Here is a 13,622-nt window from a genome sequence, read left to right as displayed (position 1 = left end):
AGCAAATAGATGGAACACTTACAGAGCAACAAAACCTTTTTTTTCTTCAAAATGTACAAATATCAAATGTTTCCCTTTAAAAATTGTGAGTTGTTGGTTGGTATGTTGAAGGAAAGTACATGTCAGTTGTCTTGTTAATGTGGAAGTTATCCTAAGCTAAGCAAGCAGCTAAGATCACAATCTTCATGTATATCTGTTCAAAGGCTTTCTTATCTGTATTCTTGCATTATGTTGCGATTGATCCTTTTTGTTCCATGTTCTCTTTACAATTCAGGTCAATTCAACTCAATTTAATTCTATTACAAATTACTTACTCCAAAGGGAATTAAATGTTGTCATAACTCTTATCATCTATTTATCTCTAACAGGTCATTGTGGATGGTTATTCTCTGGGCAAGATGGATGTCCAATAGCCGTCAGTCATGCAGTGACTCTCAAGAGGTCTCTGACTGATTGTCCCATGACTGTCACAATATGGTAACAGCTCAGTTTCTGGACAGCAAAGCAGTAGCATGTCCTAGATGACATCACTCAGTTGTTAGCAATCACTGCTAATCCACCTCATTTGCTTTTGTCTCCACCATTTAAATTTCTTTCTCGACATATCGCTAGAAAACTGGCCAGAGAGGTGTTATAACATTGACCTATCTACGATCCTTGCTCATTGTGGTTGATGGAACAAACAATTATTTCCTGTTTTCTTTTTCTACTGTTTCCTGGATTTCCTGTCTCCAGTTGGTTTTGTGTTTTGAGTCTTTCTCGTGCTGTGTCATGTTTTGTATATGCTTTGTTGTTAATTTTCTGGTCTCAGTGTGATTCCTTTCTGTTCTGCCTTTCGTTTATTAGATCCCCTCCGTCACTGTTGTCTGGTTTTCTAAGTCAGCAGCAGAAAACCCCACAAGCTCTAAATCCAAAGGACAATAATCAAGATACGGCAGAGCAGGAGATTATTTTCATGTATGTACACCGGACAAATTTGCAGTGATGCTGTCATATCTATATGGACAATAAAGGAATGTTTTTGGCATTTGAAAATGTTGAATCTGTGCTATGAAGAATTAATGCGAAATATAGGTCACGCTCTGTGTACCTAATAAAGTAACCAGTCAATGTGTGCAACATTTATTGGAGGGAAAACAAAAGTGTCCAGTATGTCAGCTTCAGAGGGATTTTTCTGGTGATTAGACATCACATGCAAAGCTGAAAGGAGCTTAATAACTTCTTTAGATGTATGCACATATTTAGACATAACTGTCACATGGACTTCAGAGGAAAGAAATTAAAAAACTGCACGAGAAGAAAAATGACTTCAGAGATGAGCTAAATGCTTTGAACTTCTTTTGACCTCTATGCTAGGAATTCATTTTTAATCACTCTTATACTCAGTCAGAAATAGCCTATCTTAGGCTGATCTGAAAGTCTTTTTGACCCAATTATGCTCTTTTCATTACATCTTAGCTAGTGGCAAAATGCAGATAAAAAGATCTGAGAAAATAAATAAAAGAAAATCGGGCACAACCTATAGGATCAATGAGACACAATTATTGATTTAACATGTGTGCTACAATGAAGCTGTCTTACATGCCATAGAAACGCACCAAACAGCTGCAACATCACAGACTCTGCATAATAAGATATTCATGACTTCCCTCCATCACTTTCCCTCATTTATGAAGCCTCCTGGCTATTCTTTCTATTTACGGTTCCATGCTGGATTTTTTTCAGACTGCTGTAGCATAAGTGGGAGGGTGTGACGCAAAGGGTGCAAAGTTTTTTCCCAGTCACAGATTTATCTTTTGCACTTGAGTTCAGGACGTTTGGATCTATATTCCTCATTATAGACAAGTGCTTGGTCTTCAGTCATGAGCAGTAAGCTGCAGGTTTAACTGCATTAAAGTGCTTGTCAGAAGAACAACACAGAAAGAGAGGGAGAGTGTCAGAGCCTCTCAGAAGTTTACTGGGGAGCTCTTTGAAATATTTAAATGCCGGGCGCGTTTTTAATGTGAGATTGATGGAATAGGGTCAGTGTCAGCATTGCAGCTATTATGTCGCTGTCTTAGAAAAGGACTTCCCACCCGGCAAAGGATGACGTTTAACACTTTTCACCAGGAATTTGTTTGGATCCAGAGGGGTCTGATACTTTGTGATATGTAATATGGAGCTATTGTTTGTTTGTAAAAGCTTCAAAATGTATGGAGCCTCAGGGAAATAAAAAAAAAAGGTTCATAGATGGAAATAGGTTCACGTTGTGCATGGCTTCAGGAAAAATCTATTTTGAAGAATTTACAATCTACAAATCCTTTTATATAACACGGTCTTAAACACCCACACCCAACCATTTTTAAATATATATATTTTTTATTTCATCATGTTTCCTTTTTGACATTAATCTCACATTGAATTTGAGGTAAAATCCCCAAACACTCAGCAGGTTTTTCTCTATTCATAACAAAAAACAAAAACAAATAAAAAAAAAAATCCAACTATTTCCAAAGCCTATATGTAGGACATTCCTGGGTGACTCCAGGCTACAAACATCGACTAATTCTAAACATATTCATAGCGAAACCTATTCATCTTTAGTCCTGATTACATATTAGGAATGAGTTCAAGTCCCATAAAGCAGGAAACAGAATCTACACCAGGCAGTAAGACTGATATGTGGTACCAAGGACTCTCACCAGATTTATGCTCATCTCTTCCCTACCAACAGTTTTCAGGGTAGAGAGGCAAGATGATGCCAGAAAAAGATTCATTAATAATGAATGCGGCGAGATGCTGGAGCCTCACCACTTTCACATGACAAAAAAAAAAGAAAAAAAAAAGCATCCCCTCAGCTGTAGAAGAAGCACAGTATTCTGAGAAACTGCAGAATATGATTTATCCATCGATGGCACTCGACAGCTGGGTATTTAACTCACCCCGCATGTAGGACACTCATTTGTCAACCGTACTCTGCAGCGAGGAGAAACATCAAGTGCAGTGAGAAAGTAGGAAGAGAACATAGCTGCAGATTCATAATTTTTTTCTAATTCAGAACAGCTCAGTATTGCCCCCTGTTGGTGAAAAGCCCGCACTAAACTACTGGTACAGAGTAATCAAGAAAGTACTATGTTAACGTGATTCTTTGGGTGTGCACAAAGAAAAGGAAGGCCAAAATCATATATTTAGTGCAAATTATTGTCTCTGTTAATTTTACTGAAAGAGTTTCTGGTGCCTGTCTGATAAAACATTCTGGTTCTTTATTCAGTGAAGTAACGCCAAGTTGGTGGAGGAGCCAAAAGTTGTAAGTGTTGCATTATTTTTAATTAATATTATGGATGTGAAACTGAAAAGTCTAGGTGAAGAGAAATCTTGTGGATAGTTAAATTATCAGGGGCCAAATGATACAAAATCTGAAATAAATCTGAAATAGTTTTATTATTTCCTTTTAGTTCCTTTTTATTGCTCCTCCTCTGAGTAAACAGTGAGGAAATAAAGTACTGCTGCAGATGCTCAGCAGCACAACAAAGTACAGCAAATCTACAACAAAAAGGAATGAGCTAAAATGAAATTTTGTGAGAGACTTACAGAAAATGAACATGTAAACTTATTGCTGCTAGAATACATTCTACTGTGTTTAACTTTTGTACATACTTTCTTTTTTTTTACAATTTGGCTTGGTTTTCTTGCATTTGGTACAAATTTCATTGCTCTAGAGACCTCAGTTTCACAGTAGAACAACAAGAAAAATATAGCGGGGAAGAAAACATACAGTAAAGCACAGTAGGTCTGGACTTTTTTGCACACCAAAGTAAAAGAGATCAATGAAATAAAAATTCATGTTAGGAAGATCCTTGTCCTGCAAAGAAGAAGAGCTTATTCATATTTCTGGCCACACCTGGGGGTTGGCAGGATTCATCTTTCATCTCATCAAGATTGCCACATCAGTTAAATATCCCCGTTGGCCCCAAGCATTAAGAAAACGGGTATTAAAAGAGATCTCATGTCATGTGTCTTCATTTTCCCTCGCTGGGTGTCTGTCAATTCGATCAAGATTTTAAACACATTCAATATGACATGTCGAAAGGCCATTCTCTCATTCCACAGAAAAACTCTACTCTATTTTACTTTTGCAGGCTATTGCTGACATGGGTTTATATTTGTTTTGTGTGTTATTTACCTACACTCCTTTTATCTACTTTTTGATTCAGAATAAATGTGTCAAAAGGAAGACAATGGTGGTTTGCTGATTTGAAGCCCAGATCTACCTTCTGTCTCAGTCGTTGTTTCCTTTGGCAAAGCACTTCTCCTGCCTCAGTCTCGTAATTTCAGTATCAGTCTGAAGGATTATTTATTACATTTTGTATTAAGCAATCCTTTTTTCACTTAAACATAAGTAATCTGCTGGCAAGCTTTCACGTCTGGTCCAGGTTGTTGAATGTTTTGGTGGTTTCTGACTTCAATCGATTAGTTAGGTAAAAAAAAAAAATACTCTGAAGAGACAATCGTCAGAACACAGGTCTGAGGTGAAGGGGTGGAAATCAGAGTTTTGCACTTTGCATAAAAACCATACAACAAAATCTACCGTATGATGCAAAAATAAAATAATCAATTAACAGAACAGAATAGAAAGTGTTAATCTTGTTTGTTTCTGCTCTAGTTGGGTGTGTGAGCATGGAAATATGGTGAGAAAATGTGATTTTATTCACTTGATTTTATTCATTGATGTTAGAAATCTACTCTACTTGGCATGGTGGGGAAGTGATTGATCAAAAATATAAAATTTTAATTATTTTCAGATAACTGTGCACTAGCAAAGATTAAGAGATAAAATAAAAACATACTTTGTTGTAATCCTTGATGTTCTTTACAGGCTTTACTACTGAAAGAAGGAAAAGCTAGAGGTATATTATTATCAAGCTATCATAATTTAAAAAAAAACAAGTAAGACTTAGATTAATCAGAATAAGCTCTATTTGATGTTGGGCCAGCCTGAATAGAAAATAAATAGAAAATATATGCAAGTTAAACTTATATGATCTGTCAGAGTTAAGCAGAACTAACCTTGGATTACAACAGTTCAGGTTGGAGCTCAGATTGATGCAACAGTTTGGGATTTATAAGGTTTGGTGGTGACCTTTTGAGAAGAGCAGCATGTATCTTTAGCGCTGTTTAATCAGGTTCAGTTATTGTGATGCGTCTTAAAGTTGTGAGCTCTTTGCCCTCATGTGTTCTTTTGTAACCTTTTCTGGACTGATTAGCAGTAACATTCCTTGTTTTTCAGCGTTCCTGCGGCAAACACCTCCACAGATCCATTTGCTTTAAATAACAGCAGGCATCCAGTCACATGTAATTACCATCACAGTGATTGAAAACAATAAACCTAAATTTCATGTATAAATAGCCTGCTGATGCTGATGGTTACACAACTTCATCTGTTCAAGTGTTTTGTCTCAGTACCTTCCTGTTTTAATAACATGTAAAAGGATTAAAACGATTCTTACCACATCATGATATGAGCTGGAAAATGTCTTTAATTTTTTTAAACTTTTTTTCCCATTTTTAATCAAATCCTGTTAATACTTGTAATTACTTTACCTTCACACTGGCACCTGTGATTAAACTGCTTCTGTCCTTACTTCCTCATCCTGCATCACCATAAATCAATCGCAGAGAAATATAGATTGAAGTAATGAACATCAGAAGCACTTTGTAGATGTTGAAAATCCATTGAGATAAAACGCCAGTTATTTTAGGTCTTACAAATAGTCACATTCAGTCTTAAAATCATTCAGACTCTTGATATGTTTTGATTACAAATCATTCTCTTTAAATCAATGTTAGAAAGTGAGACCAACATTTATCAAAAGATAATAAAGCAATGCAAAGAGAACATGAATTTTGAAACACTTGTTACTGCATTGACTCTTTTTTGATAAATAATCATCTTTCATCGCTCATCTTTAGTGATGAACTGCAAGTCTTTGAAGGTCTGTTTACCATCCCTCGAATCTTTAGCTAACTCCACAGATTCTCTGTCAGACTCAAGGTTGTTCCACTTCAGATATCTGTCTTTTTACTAGTCAGAAAATGTTGAAGAAATTAAAAGAATTCCAAATCTGCCAGCAGTATGAATTTTGGCCATAAATGTAAAGCAATAAATGAAGTTCAGCAGACTATCATAGAGCTTCAAAATAAAGAAGGTGTTGTGTTTGATCTTTCTGCTTGAAGTTTGAATGTTGTCCTGTTTCTTTCTGGTTTCTCCAGCTTCCTCATCCAGTCCAAAAACATAACTGTTGTTTAGTCTCTTTAAATTATCCTTAGGTGTGAATGTCCATGGCTATTTATCCTCTGTAGCTCTGTGTTACCGTGTGGTGGATTGTCAACCTCACCTCTTACCCAGTTGCCCCTGGAGAGAGGTGATGACCCTGCATGGACAAGTGGATACAGGGGAAATGTATTAAAATGAAATGTATTTATTCGTTTCAATTTAGTAGGAAAACCCGACTTTGATTTACAATCTTATTTGCAGGGGTTGACCTGGCCAGGATTTCCGTCAGTGCACAACATTTTATTAAAAAAGATAACATATTTAACTCTAACAGTGAGCTGTAGTTGGTTTAATCTTCAGAATTAAAAAATGAAACACATAGGCCTATATGACTCATGGACCTTCTGGTTTTGTCGCTGTGCAGCCAGGAAGATTTTTGCTTTTGTTCAGCCATGCAACAGGAGATTGTTTTTACAACTGACAGATGCTGATTGGCATCTCAAAAAGCTCAAATAATGTATGAACTATGACCCCAAATTCCAGCGGAGTTTAAAAAGATACTTCATGGATGCAGAGCAGAACCAAAGAGCAAAGAGGGGCAGACGAAGTTCAAATCATCTCCTCCATCCATCCTAATGGGGAAGAATCATATCCCAGACTCCAATGTCTCTCTGTCCAACCATATCGCAGGCCAGACAGAGATTTAAAGAAGATTAGATGAGGTGGATTGCCAATACTTAATGGGGTCATGCAGTACACATATTACTGTGAAATATTGCCTCTGCTGATTGGAAGCTGAGATGTTATCATCCCATGATATTTGTGAGATTCCATAGAGCAACAGAACTGACATTCATCACAAGATGAACTGCTACAGGAAATATTTACTGCCAACAACATGACCACCCAAAAAACATCTTTGAACATGTGAGTCACAATCACATTTCAGTTTTCTTTGGAAAAAAATATTATTATTATTATTATTATTATTATTATTTATTTATTTTTTTTGTCTTAAGCTGAATTTAAGTTGAACAATATATTCACCTGAAAAAAGAAAAAAAATCCTGTGCCTTTAAATCTTTTAAAACGTACTTAAATACATTAATTGGGACCTACGGATTACCCTTAGGTCAATTTGTGGTTTATTTATACAAAACGGAGGTCTGAAATGGTTTCTCACATAAATTTGTCCTGACTTTAGGTAATGATATTAAAAAATTTGCCTGGGAGCAAAGTGAATACCCTTGAGTAGAAAAGGAAAAGGAGCAAATAGACTTGTGAATAACCAAACACCATGTTCAGGCATCCTGGCTTAAGCTTTGGTTGAAATGCAGGCAAAAGCTTCAACATGAATGTGTAATACAGATTTTTCACCAAAAGAGGTCAGCAACATGCTTTTTGACAGACAATGCTGTGAACATGAACTAATCATTATATAAATACGCCAAGACATTTTCTAGGAAACATAGAGAAAACATTTATGGAATTTAAAAAAAATGATTGTAGGTTCGTATTTGATAGGCAGTGATAAACTGCACTAAAAATTGCACTAATCAACTTATAAAGGGCTCCCAATTAAAACTTGAGTCAACTTAATGCTTAATCTGACAACAAAACCATTTGTTTTGCAAGAAAATTTACCAGATACAGAAACATAACTGTTTTGATTGTCAATTTCAAATATGGATCTTATGTTCACTGATCTCTATTTACACACTTCAGCTCTGTGCATCCTGCAATGACTCTGTGACCACCCAAATTATTTATATGATCAAAATCTGTCCCAGATCCTCGATTTGTTTCATGTTGTAAATATAGCCTCACTTTTTTTTCTTCTAGATTTTGCTACAGAGCTTCAAAAAAGAAGATTTTTGATTCATTTGTAGTCCAGATCAAAAAATTTAAAAAACACATTATATTTTGCAAATATTTGTCTGAGGTTGCAGTTAAGAGCATTGATGATTGAATGCAGTTTGACCTCATCTGCAGCTCCTCTTCAGGGGAGACAACCCCTGTCAGCCCACCCCTCTCTCCTGGAAGAGTGGCTTTGGTTTTCCTGTCTGCATCAGTTACATCTCAGCCTGATGACTACAGCTGCCGGCGCTGCATGGAGTAAGGCTCTTTGGTCTTTAAATGTGTATGGTTATATTTGCGCCGGTAAGTCCCCTTTCTTTCTTCCTTTTCAAGTGTGTTCTGATTATTGACTGTAAATCTAATTATTTTTTTGCCTTTGGTTGCAAATTAATACTTATTAATAACAAGACTTTCACATGATGATATTCTTTTTTTTTTTTTTGTATCTGATAGTTTGGAAAGATGATGAAAGGCATTTTTCTTGTTTAAAAGTATCAAAAGAAAAAGTTGTTGACTCAGTAAAGCTGTCTTTGGCTTCATCTTTATGTTAGGGATGTTGAAAAATGTGAAGACAAATCAATAACAGAGTCCAGATTTGGTGGTACATGAACAAACAGATTCTGACTCTACCGCTGTGGGCTCCCTCTAGGGCACAGTACGCAGCTCTGTTAATTATCTTCCTTCCTTTAAATTATTCAGGCTTTGTTTTCAAACTCATTTTGAACTGTAATAATCTCTCACTTGATTTATTGATGTGCATTCATTATGCAGCAAGCTCACACAATCAATTGGTGCTTCAGAAGAATTCATTGAAGGAAATCACCAACAGATGGTTACACTTTCAAAACTTTTTTTTTTTTTAAACATTTTCTTTTTATAGATTTTTGCCATTTGTGCATTTGCCACCTGTGGAGGATACCATGGCCATCTTCAGGTTAAAGTGGACTGCTCTGCCCAGAGACAGAACAACCTCAGCATCAATATTGATTTTGGCTATCCTTTCAGGTAAATCAGGACTTTTTTTTTTGTAACTCTTAAAAAAGAGATTTATCGTGAAAACAGAGGATCTTAAAGTCGAGGAGATACAAAATTATTAATTGTATGACAAATTGTCTCAGATAAAAGCAACCAAAAACTTCAAATATTTAGATATTGGATCAACAGTGTCTTACTGTAAAGTTTTGTGAAGAGACTAACATTTAGCTGTCCAGTTTAGCATAGCTGCTCTCTGTTGAAGCTCACCCAGTTTTAAATCAGGCTGAGTGGATATGCCGACCCACTTTAACATCTCTAGGTTTTCAGTGTTTCTTACATAACTGTGCTTGCAGTAAAAACGGTCCCCTCAGCTGGTCCCTCATGCATATTTTTAAGCATGTTGCCATTTTAATGCAAGAATTTTAGGCAATGGAAGATGGAAACTGAAGTATTACTTTGACAACACAAACTACATAAATAACTGATGGAACCAGGGTACAGATTAAAGAAGTTGGTTTTATAAATCTAAAGCGATAAGGACTTTGGTGTTGTTTTTTTAGGGATGAGGTCCATTTTTAATAATATTTTATCTCAAATGTCACATTTCAAAACAGTCATTGTTGCACTTGCACAGTCTCCATTCTCCTTACCTTTTCTGTACCCTTTTATGGCAGGTTGGAATGTGAGTGAGTTGCATTCAGACAAAATGGGTTAATCTAAATACCTGTAACATGCTGATTCATTATTCCCGTACCTAATTAATATCCTGGTATTCATTATCTGTCTTAGATTTTCGTTGTTGGTAGGACATTGAATAGTCATATTAATGCAGATAATTTTTCTCAGATTTTTTTTTTTCAGAATTTGTGGTTGACAAATGGGTGCATTTTTAAGATCAATTAGTTTGTGGATATTATTACAAATATTAATATTTTTTAATAACATATTAGTAAAAATATGAATAAAAATTATTCAATTAGAAATGATTACATTTCTCTTAAGTATCCTAACAGAGCTCTTGTTTTCATCTTAATGAATATGCTTTTAAAGACCAATGAAATGTTGATAGACACATCCTTCCTCCAGAGTTAATGACAACCTTTACTTGTTGCTCTCTGCCGTCTCTTTATGTCTTGCAGATTGCAGCAGATTCACTTCAAAGCTCCCTCATGCGACACAAGCAGAGAAGAAGTCATTTTCCTCAATGGCGACTTCTCTGCCGCAGCTCAGTTTTTTGTAACTGTGGGTGTTTTGGCATTTCTCTACTCCTTCTTTGCAACAATTGTCTACGTTTTCTACCAGAACAAGTATCTGAAGAACAACAGAGGCCCTCTGGTGGTCAGTGACATTTGATTTCAACGATTAGTTAAATCAGGAGCATTGTGTTAAAATGACACTAATAAGAGACTTTTTGTGACTTTCTTCTACTTCTGTGTTTCTGTCCTGAACATTGCAACAGGATTTTCTTGTCACTGTTACCTTTTCTCTGCTGTGGCTGCTCAGCAGCTGCTATTGGGTTAAAAGCCTCACTGATATCAAGGCAGCCACAAACCCAACAGAGGTACTCCTTCTCATTGCTTCCTGTAGAGAGAAGGAAAATAGATGTACGACCACGCAGGAGCCTCTCTGGTCTCGTCTAAACACTTCCACTGTAGGTATTTGATCAAAAATGAAACTGTCTGGATGTGATAATTCACTTATGATGGTTCCTTTTTTTTTCAGGTTTTTGGTTTTCTTAATACAATCCTCTGGTCTGGAAACATTTGGTTTGTCTTTAAAGAGACAGGCTGGTACAAGACCGGCCAGAGATACCCAAGTAGGACTTCTTCCAGGAAACGATCCAGTGAAATGCGAGAGCGACTCTACAGCGAGTCCAGCTTTGACCAGCCAGATGACAGTTTTGGCCCCTTCAGACAGGACAGCTTCATCGAGTCAAGAGGGGACTACGACAAACAGTTTGTGAGACAAGCTAGCATCAACCAATCACAAGTAAGCTTCAGCTTACCAGAGACATATCTGGGCAAAGCAGTGATTTATGAGAGAGAGAATAAAGTAGCTTCTCAAGGACCTGTGATTTTTGTTAATGAGATGTGACCTTAACATAATGTGAGCTAAAGTAGTGCTGTATTCTTATATTACTACTCACAAAGATAATTAGAAATCAGCTAATTTTCCAGATGTATGAGTTAAAATTTGTGTAATACAAAAATATTATTGGAAAAATATTAAGTTTAACAGTTGTCAGATTTCAAGGACAAGGTAAGGTCACTCAGGACGTAACCTTAGTGAGGTCCTTAGCTACAGAGCAATTTATCTTTGCTTTACTGAAAATTCATTACAATAAACACAATACAGTAAAAACCTCCAGGTAATAGAAAATAGCCATCTATACAGATAAAACAAAACTAAAAAGAATTAAACCTCATCTCAATTACTCTTTAAAACAAAATAGTTCATGAACTTTTTTTTTTTTTTTTTTGCATACACAATGTCATGAAATGATTTTAGGTACAAGATCTCTGTGAAAGCAGTCATTTTGCCACAACTCTCCAAAAGAATTCAAACACTTTAAAATAAATAATAAAACTATAGCAGACCTGTCTCTTTACAGTCTTTAATGTCTTATTATAGGGATTAGCACCATTGGTAGGATTATAGCTACTAATTGTAGTCATACGTCTCATGTATTTTCTCTAAATAGAAAACTCTAATATTTCCCAATAAAACTCCCAATATCCCAGTACAGTATTTCACAAGGAGCACCATTGGTGATCATTGTTGAGGTAAAAATCTGAAATAAATCATAATTGAATTTTTTTTTAAAATACCTCAGTGATACTTAAAATGGCTCAAAGAAGCTTTCTGATACTCCCACAATGAATTATAATTGATTCTTATTATTATGACTTTTTATGGGACATTCACTAAAAAATAAGTTAGTGTCAATGTTTGGTTCAGTCAGCAAGTGAAAGATTTTGTTAGTTAATCTCTAGTGAGCAGTTTTGCTGTCTAATGAAAAATTATTTTTAATGTTAACGTTTCACTGATCTCGTAATAAGGCTTTTTAAAACAGTTTAAAAAAAAAAAAAACATTCAAATTACATCTTGCTATTAATCTAGTTGTTTCAGATTTCTTTAAGTGTTTTCCAAAATCTGTAAATCTACCCTAGGTGTCATTTCTACACAGTTCCCTCAATGTGCCCTGCTTTTTTGGGAATATTCTGAAGGGATCTTGATTTGTATTTTTCAGGACTTCTAAAAGGTAGTTCAAATTTGTAGTTTGAACCTTTTAGATTTTTTTTCTTTTTTTTTTTACCACCGATTCTTAGTTCAGTTTATGTGAAAGCATTTTATTCTTCAAATGTTGCATTTTGGAGCCTTTAAATGCCAGAATGGTTTATGTCAAACTCCAAACTATTCCCCTGACAGAGGAAATGAATATGAAGATAAAAAGGACTTTGAACAGACCATCATAGAGTCTAATGAAATATTGATAAAGCCTAGTTTTAAAGATTGTAAGAAAGTCTATGTCTCTAAGATTGAAAATACAAAGAAATTATTGATCTTTGCTTTAGGATTGTGTTATAAAAGTTGATATTCCTGGATGTTCCATTTGTATTTTGGGTCAGGTCATATGGTATGTGTATGAACATTGCAGTAGCAGTAGAAGAAAGTGTTTAATGTGTGACTGATATCTGTGACTTGGCATTGACGTTTTGTTGCATGGTTTTTTGTATTGGTGGATTTCTTGATATTCTAATTTGCATATCTCCTCCCTATCTTCATTTGGAGATCTGAAATGTTGTATTTCTCTTGATTGCAAATCCTGCAGTTTTTAAAAAAAAGGTTAATTCAAGGTCAGAAGTAAAAAGATAAACCCTTGTACAGTAACAAGAAGTCAGGATTTTTGTCTTTGAAAAAAATACTGCAGGTTTTCATTTATTTGAAAAATTAAAAATAATTGTTATTTTATCTTTTGCTTACATACTCATTAAATACTTAACATTTAGATTTTAATTGTACTTTGAAGCAGGTGTTAATGCTTTTTCTTATTTACTTTTATGTGAGAATGCATTGTTCCTCTTTATTTCTGTGGTAAATGGGTCAAAACAGAGGCGATTTGATGTAAAATCTTCTATAAATAATAAATGTGAGAAGTTTACATTTGAAAGCCATAATGGAGACTTATTTTCTTCGCAACTCCAACTTTTGTCAAAGGGTGCAATCCAGAGTGTATTAGGATTATCTTGTCTGCAAGGCCAGAGGGATAATCCTTCCTTGAATCTATTTTATCCTGTTAAGAACGTTAAAATAATACGGGCCAAATACCTGAGATGGCTTAGCTCATTGACTGTCATAGATCTAACTCTTTAAATGTGACAAAGCACAAAATTGACACTGAATGAGTTTTGGTTGAACTTCAAGCTATCAAAATGACGCCTAAACTGATCAAACAGTCACAGACTGCTCCCCTAGTGACAGGTTTTCTATAGAAAAGGTCCAGCATCCTGAAATTAACAGCTCATTGAATTTTTTC

General features: G+C 35.3%; 1 protein-coding gene across 1 annotated transcript; it reads left to right on the top strand.

The window, feature by feature from the left end:
* The first annotated feature begins 6,846 nt into the window (after window positions 1-6,846).
* On the top strand, window positions 6,847-13,247 carry synprb (synaptoporin b). Its single transcript, XM_055021874.1, has 6 exons — window positions 6,847-7,180; window positions 8,246-8,413; window positions 8,991-9,115; window positions 10,225-10,423; window positions 10,545-10,736; window positions 10,808-13,247. The coding sequence occupies exons 2-6, from the start codon at window positions 8,390-8,392 to the stop codon at window positions 11,177-11,179; spliced, it is 912 nt and encodes a 303-aa protein (XP_054877849.1). The 5' UTR covers window positions 6,847-7,180; window positions 8,246-8,389; the 3' UTR covers window positions 11,180-13,247.
* Window positions 13,248-13,622: the final 375 nt, after the last annotated feature.

Source organism: Poeciliopsis prolifica, unplaced genomic scaffold (assembly GCF_027474105.1).
Source record: "Poeciliopsis prolifica strain line A6 unplaced genomic scaffold, Auburn_PproV2 SCAFFOLD003, whole genome shotgun sequence".
Taxonomy (NCBI): Eukaryota; Metazoa; Chordata; class Actinopteri; order Cyprinodontiformes; family Poeciliidae; genus Poeciliopsis; species Poeciliopsis prolifica.
Note: the sequence above shows the minus strand (reverse complement) of the source record. Positions and strands in the feature narration are given on the sequence as shown.

Coding starts and splice junctions, on each gene's coding strand:
- synprb (XM_055021874.1), top strand. CDS start 8,390: ATGTGTATGGTTATATTTGCGCCG. Junction 8,414..8,990: donor GTATGGTTATATTTGCGCCG/GTAAGTCCCCTT, acceptor TTCTTTTTATAG/ATTTTTGCCATTTGTGCATT. Junction 9,116..10,224: donor GATTTTGGCTATCCTTTCAG/GTAAATCAGGAC, acceptor TATGTCTTGCAG/ATTGCAGCAGATTCACTTCA.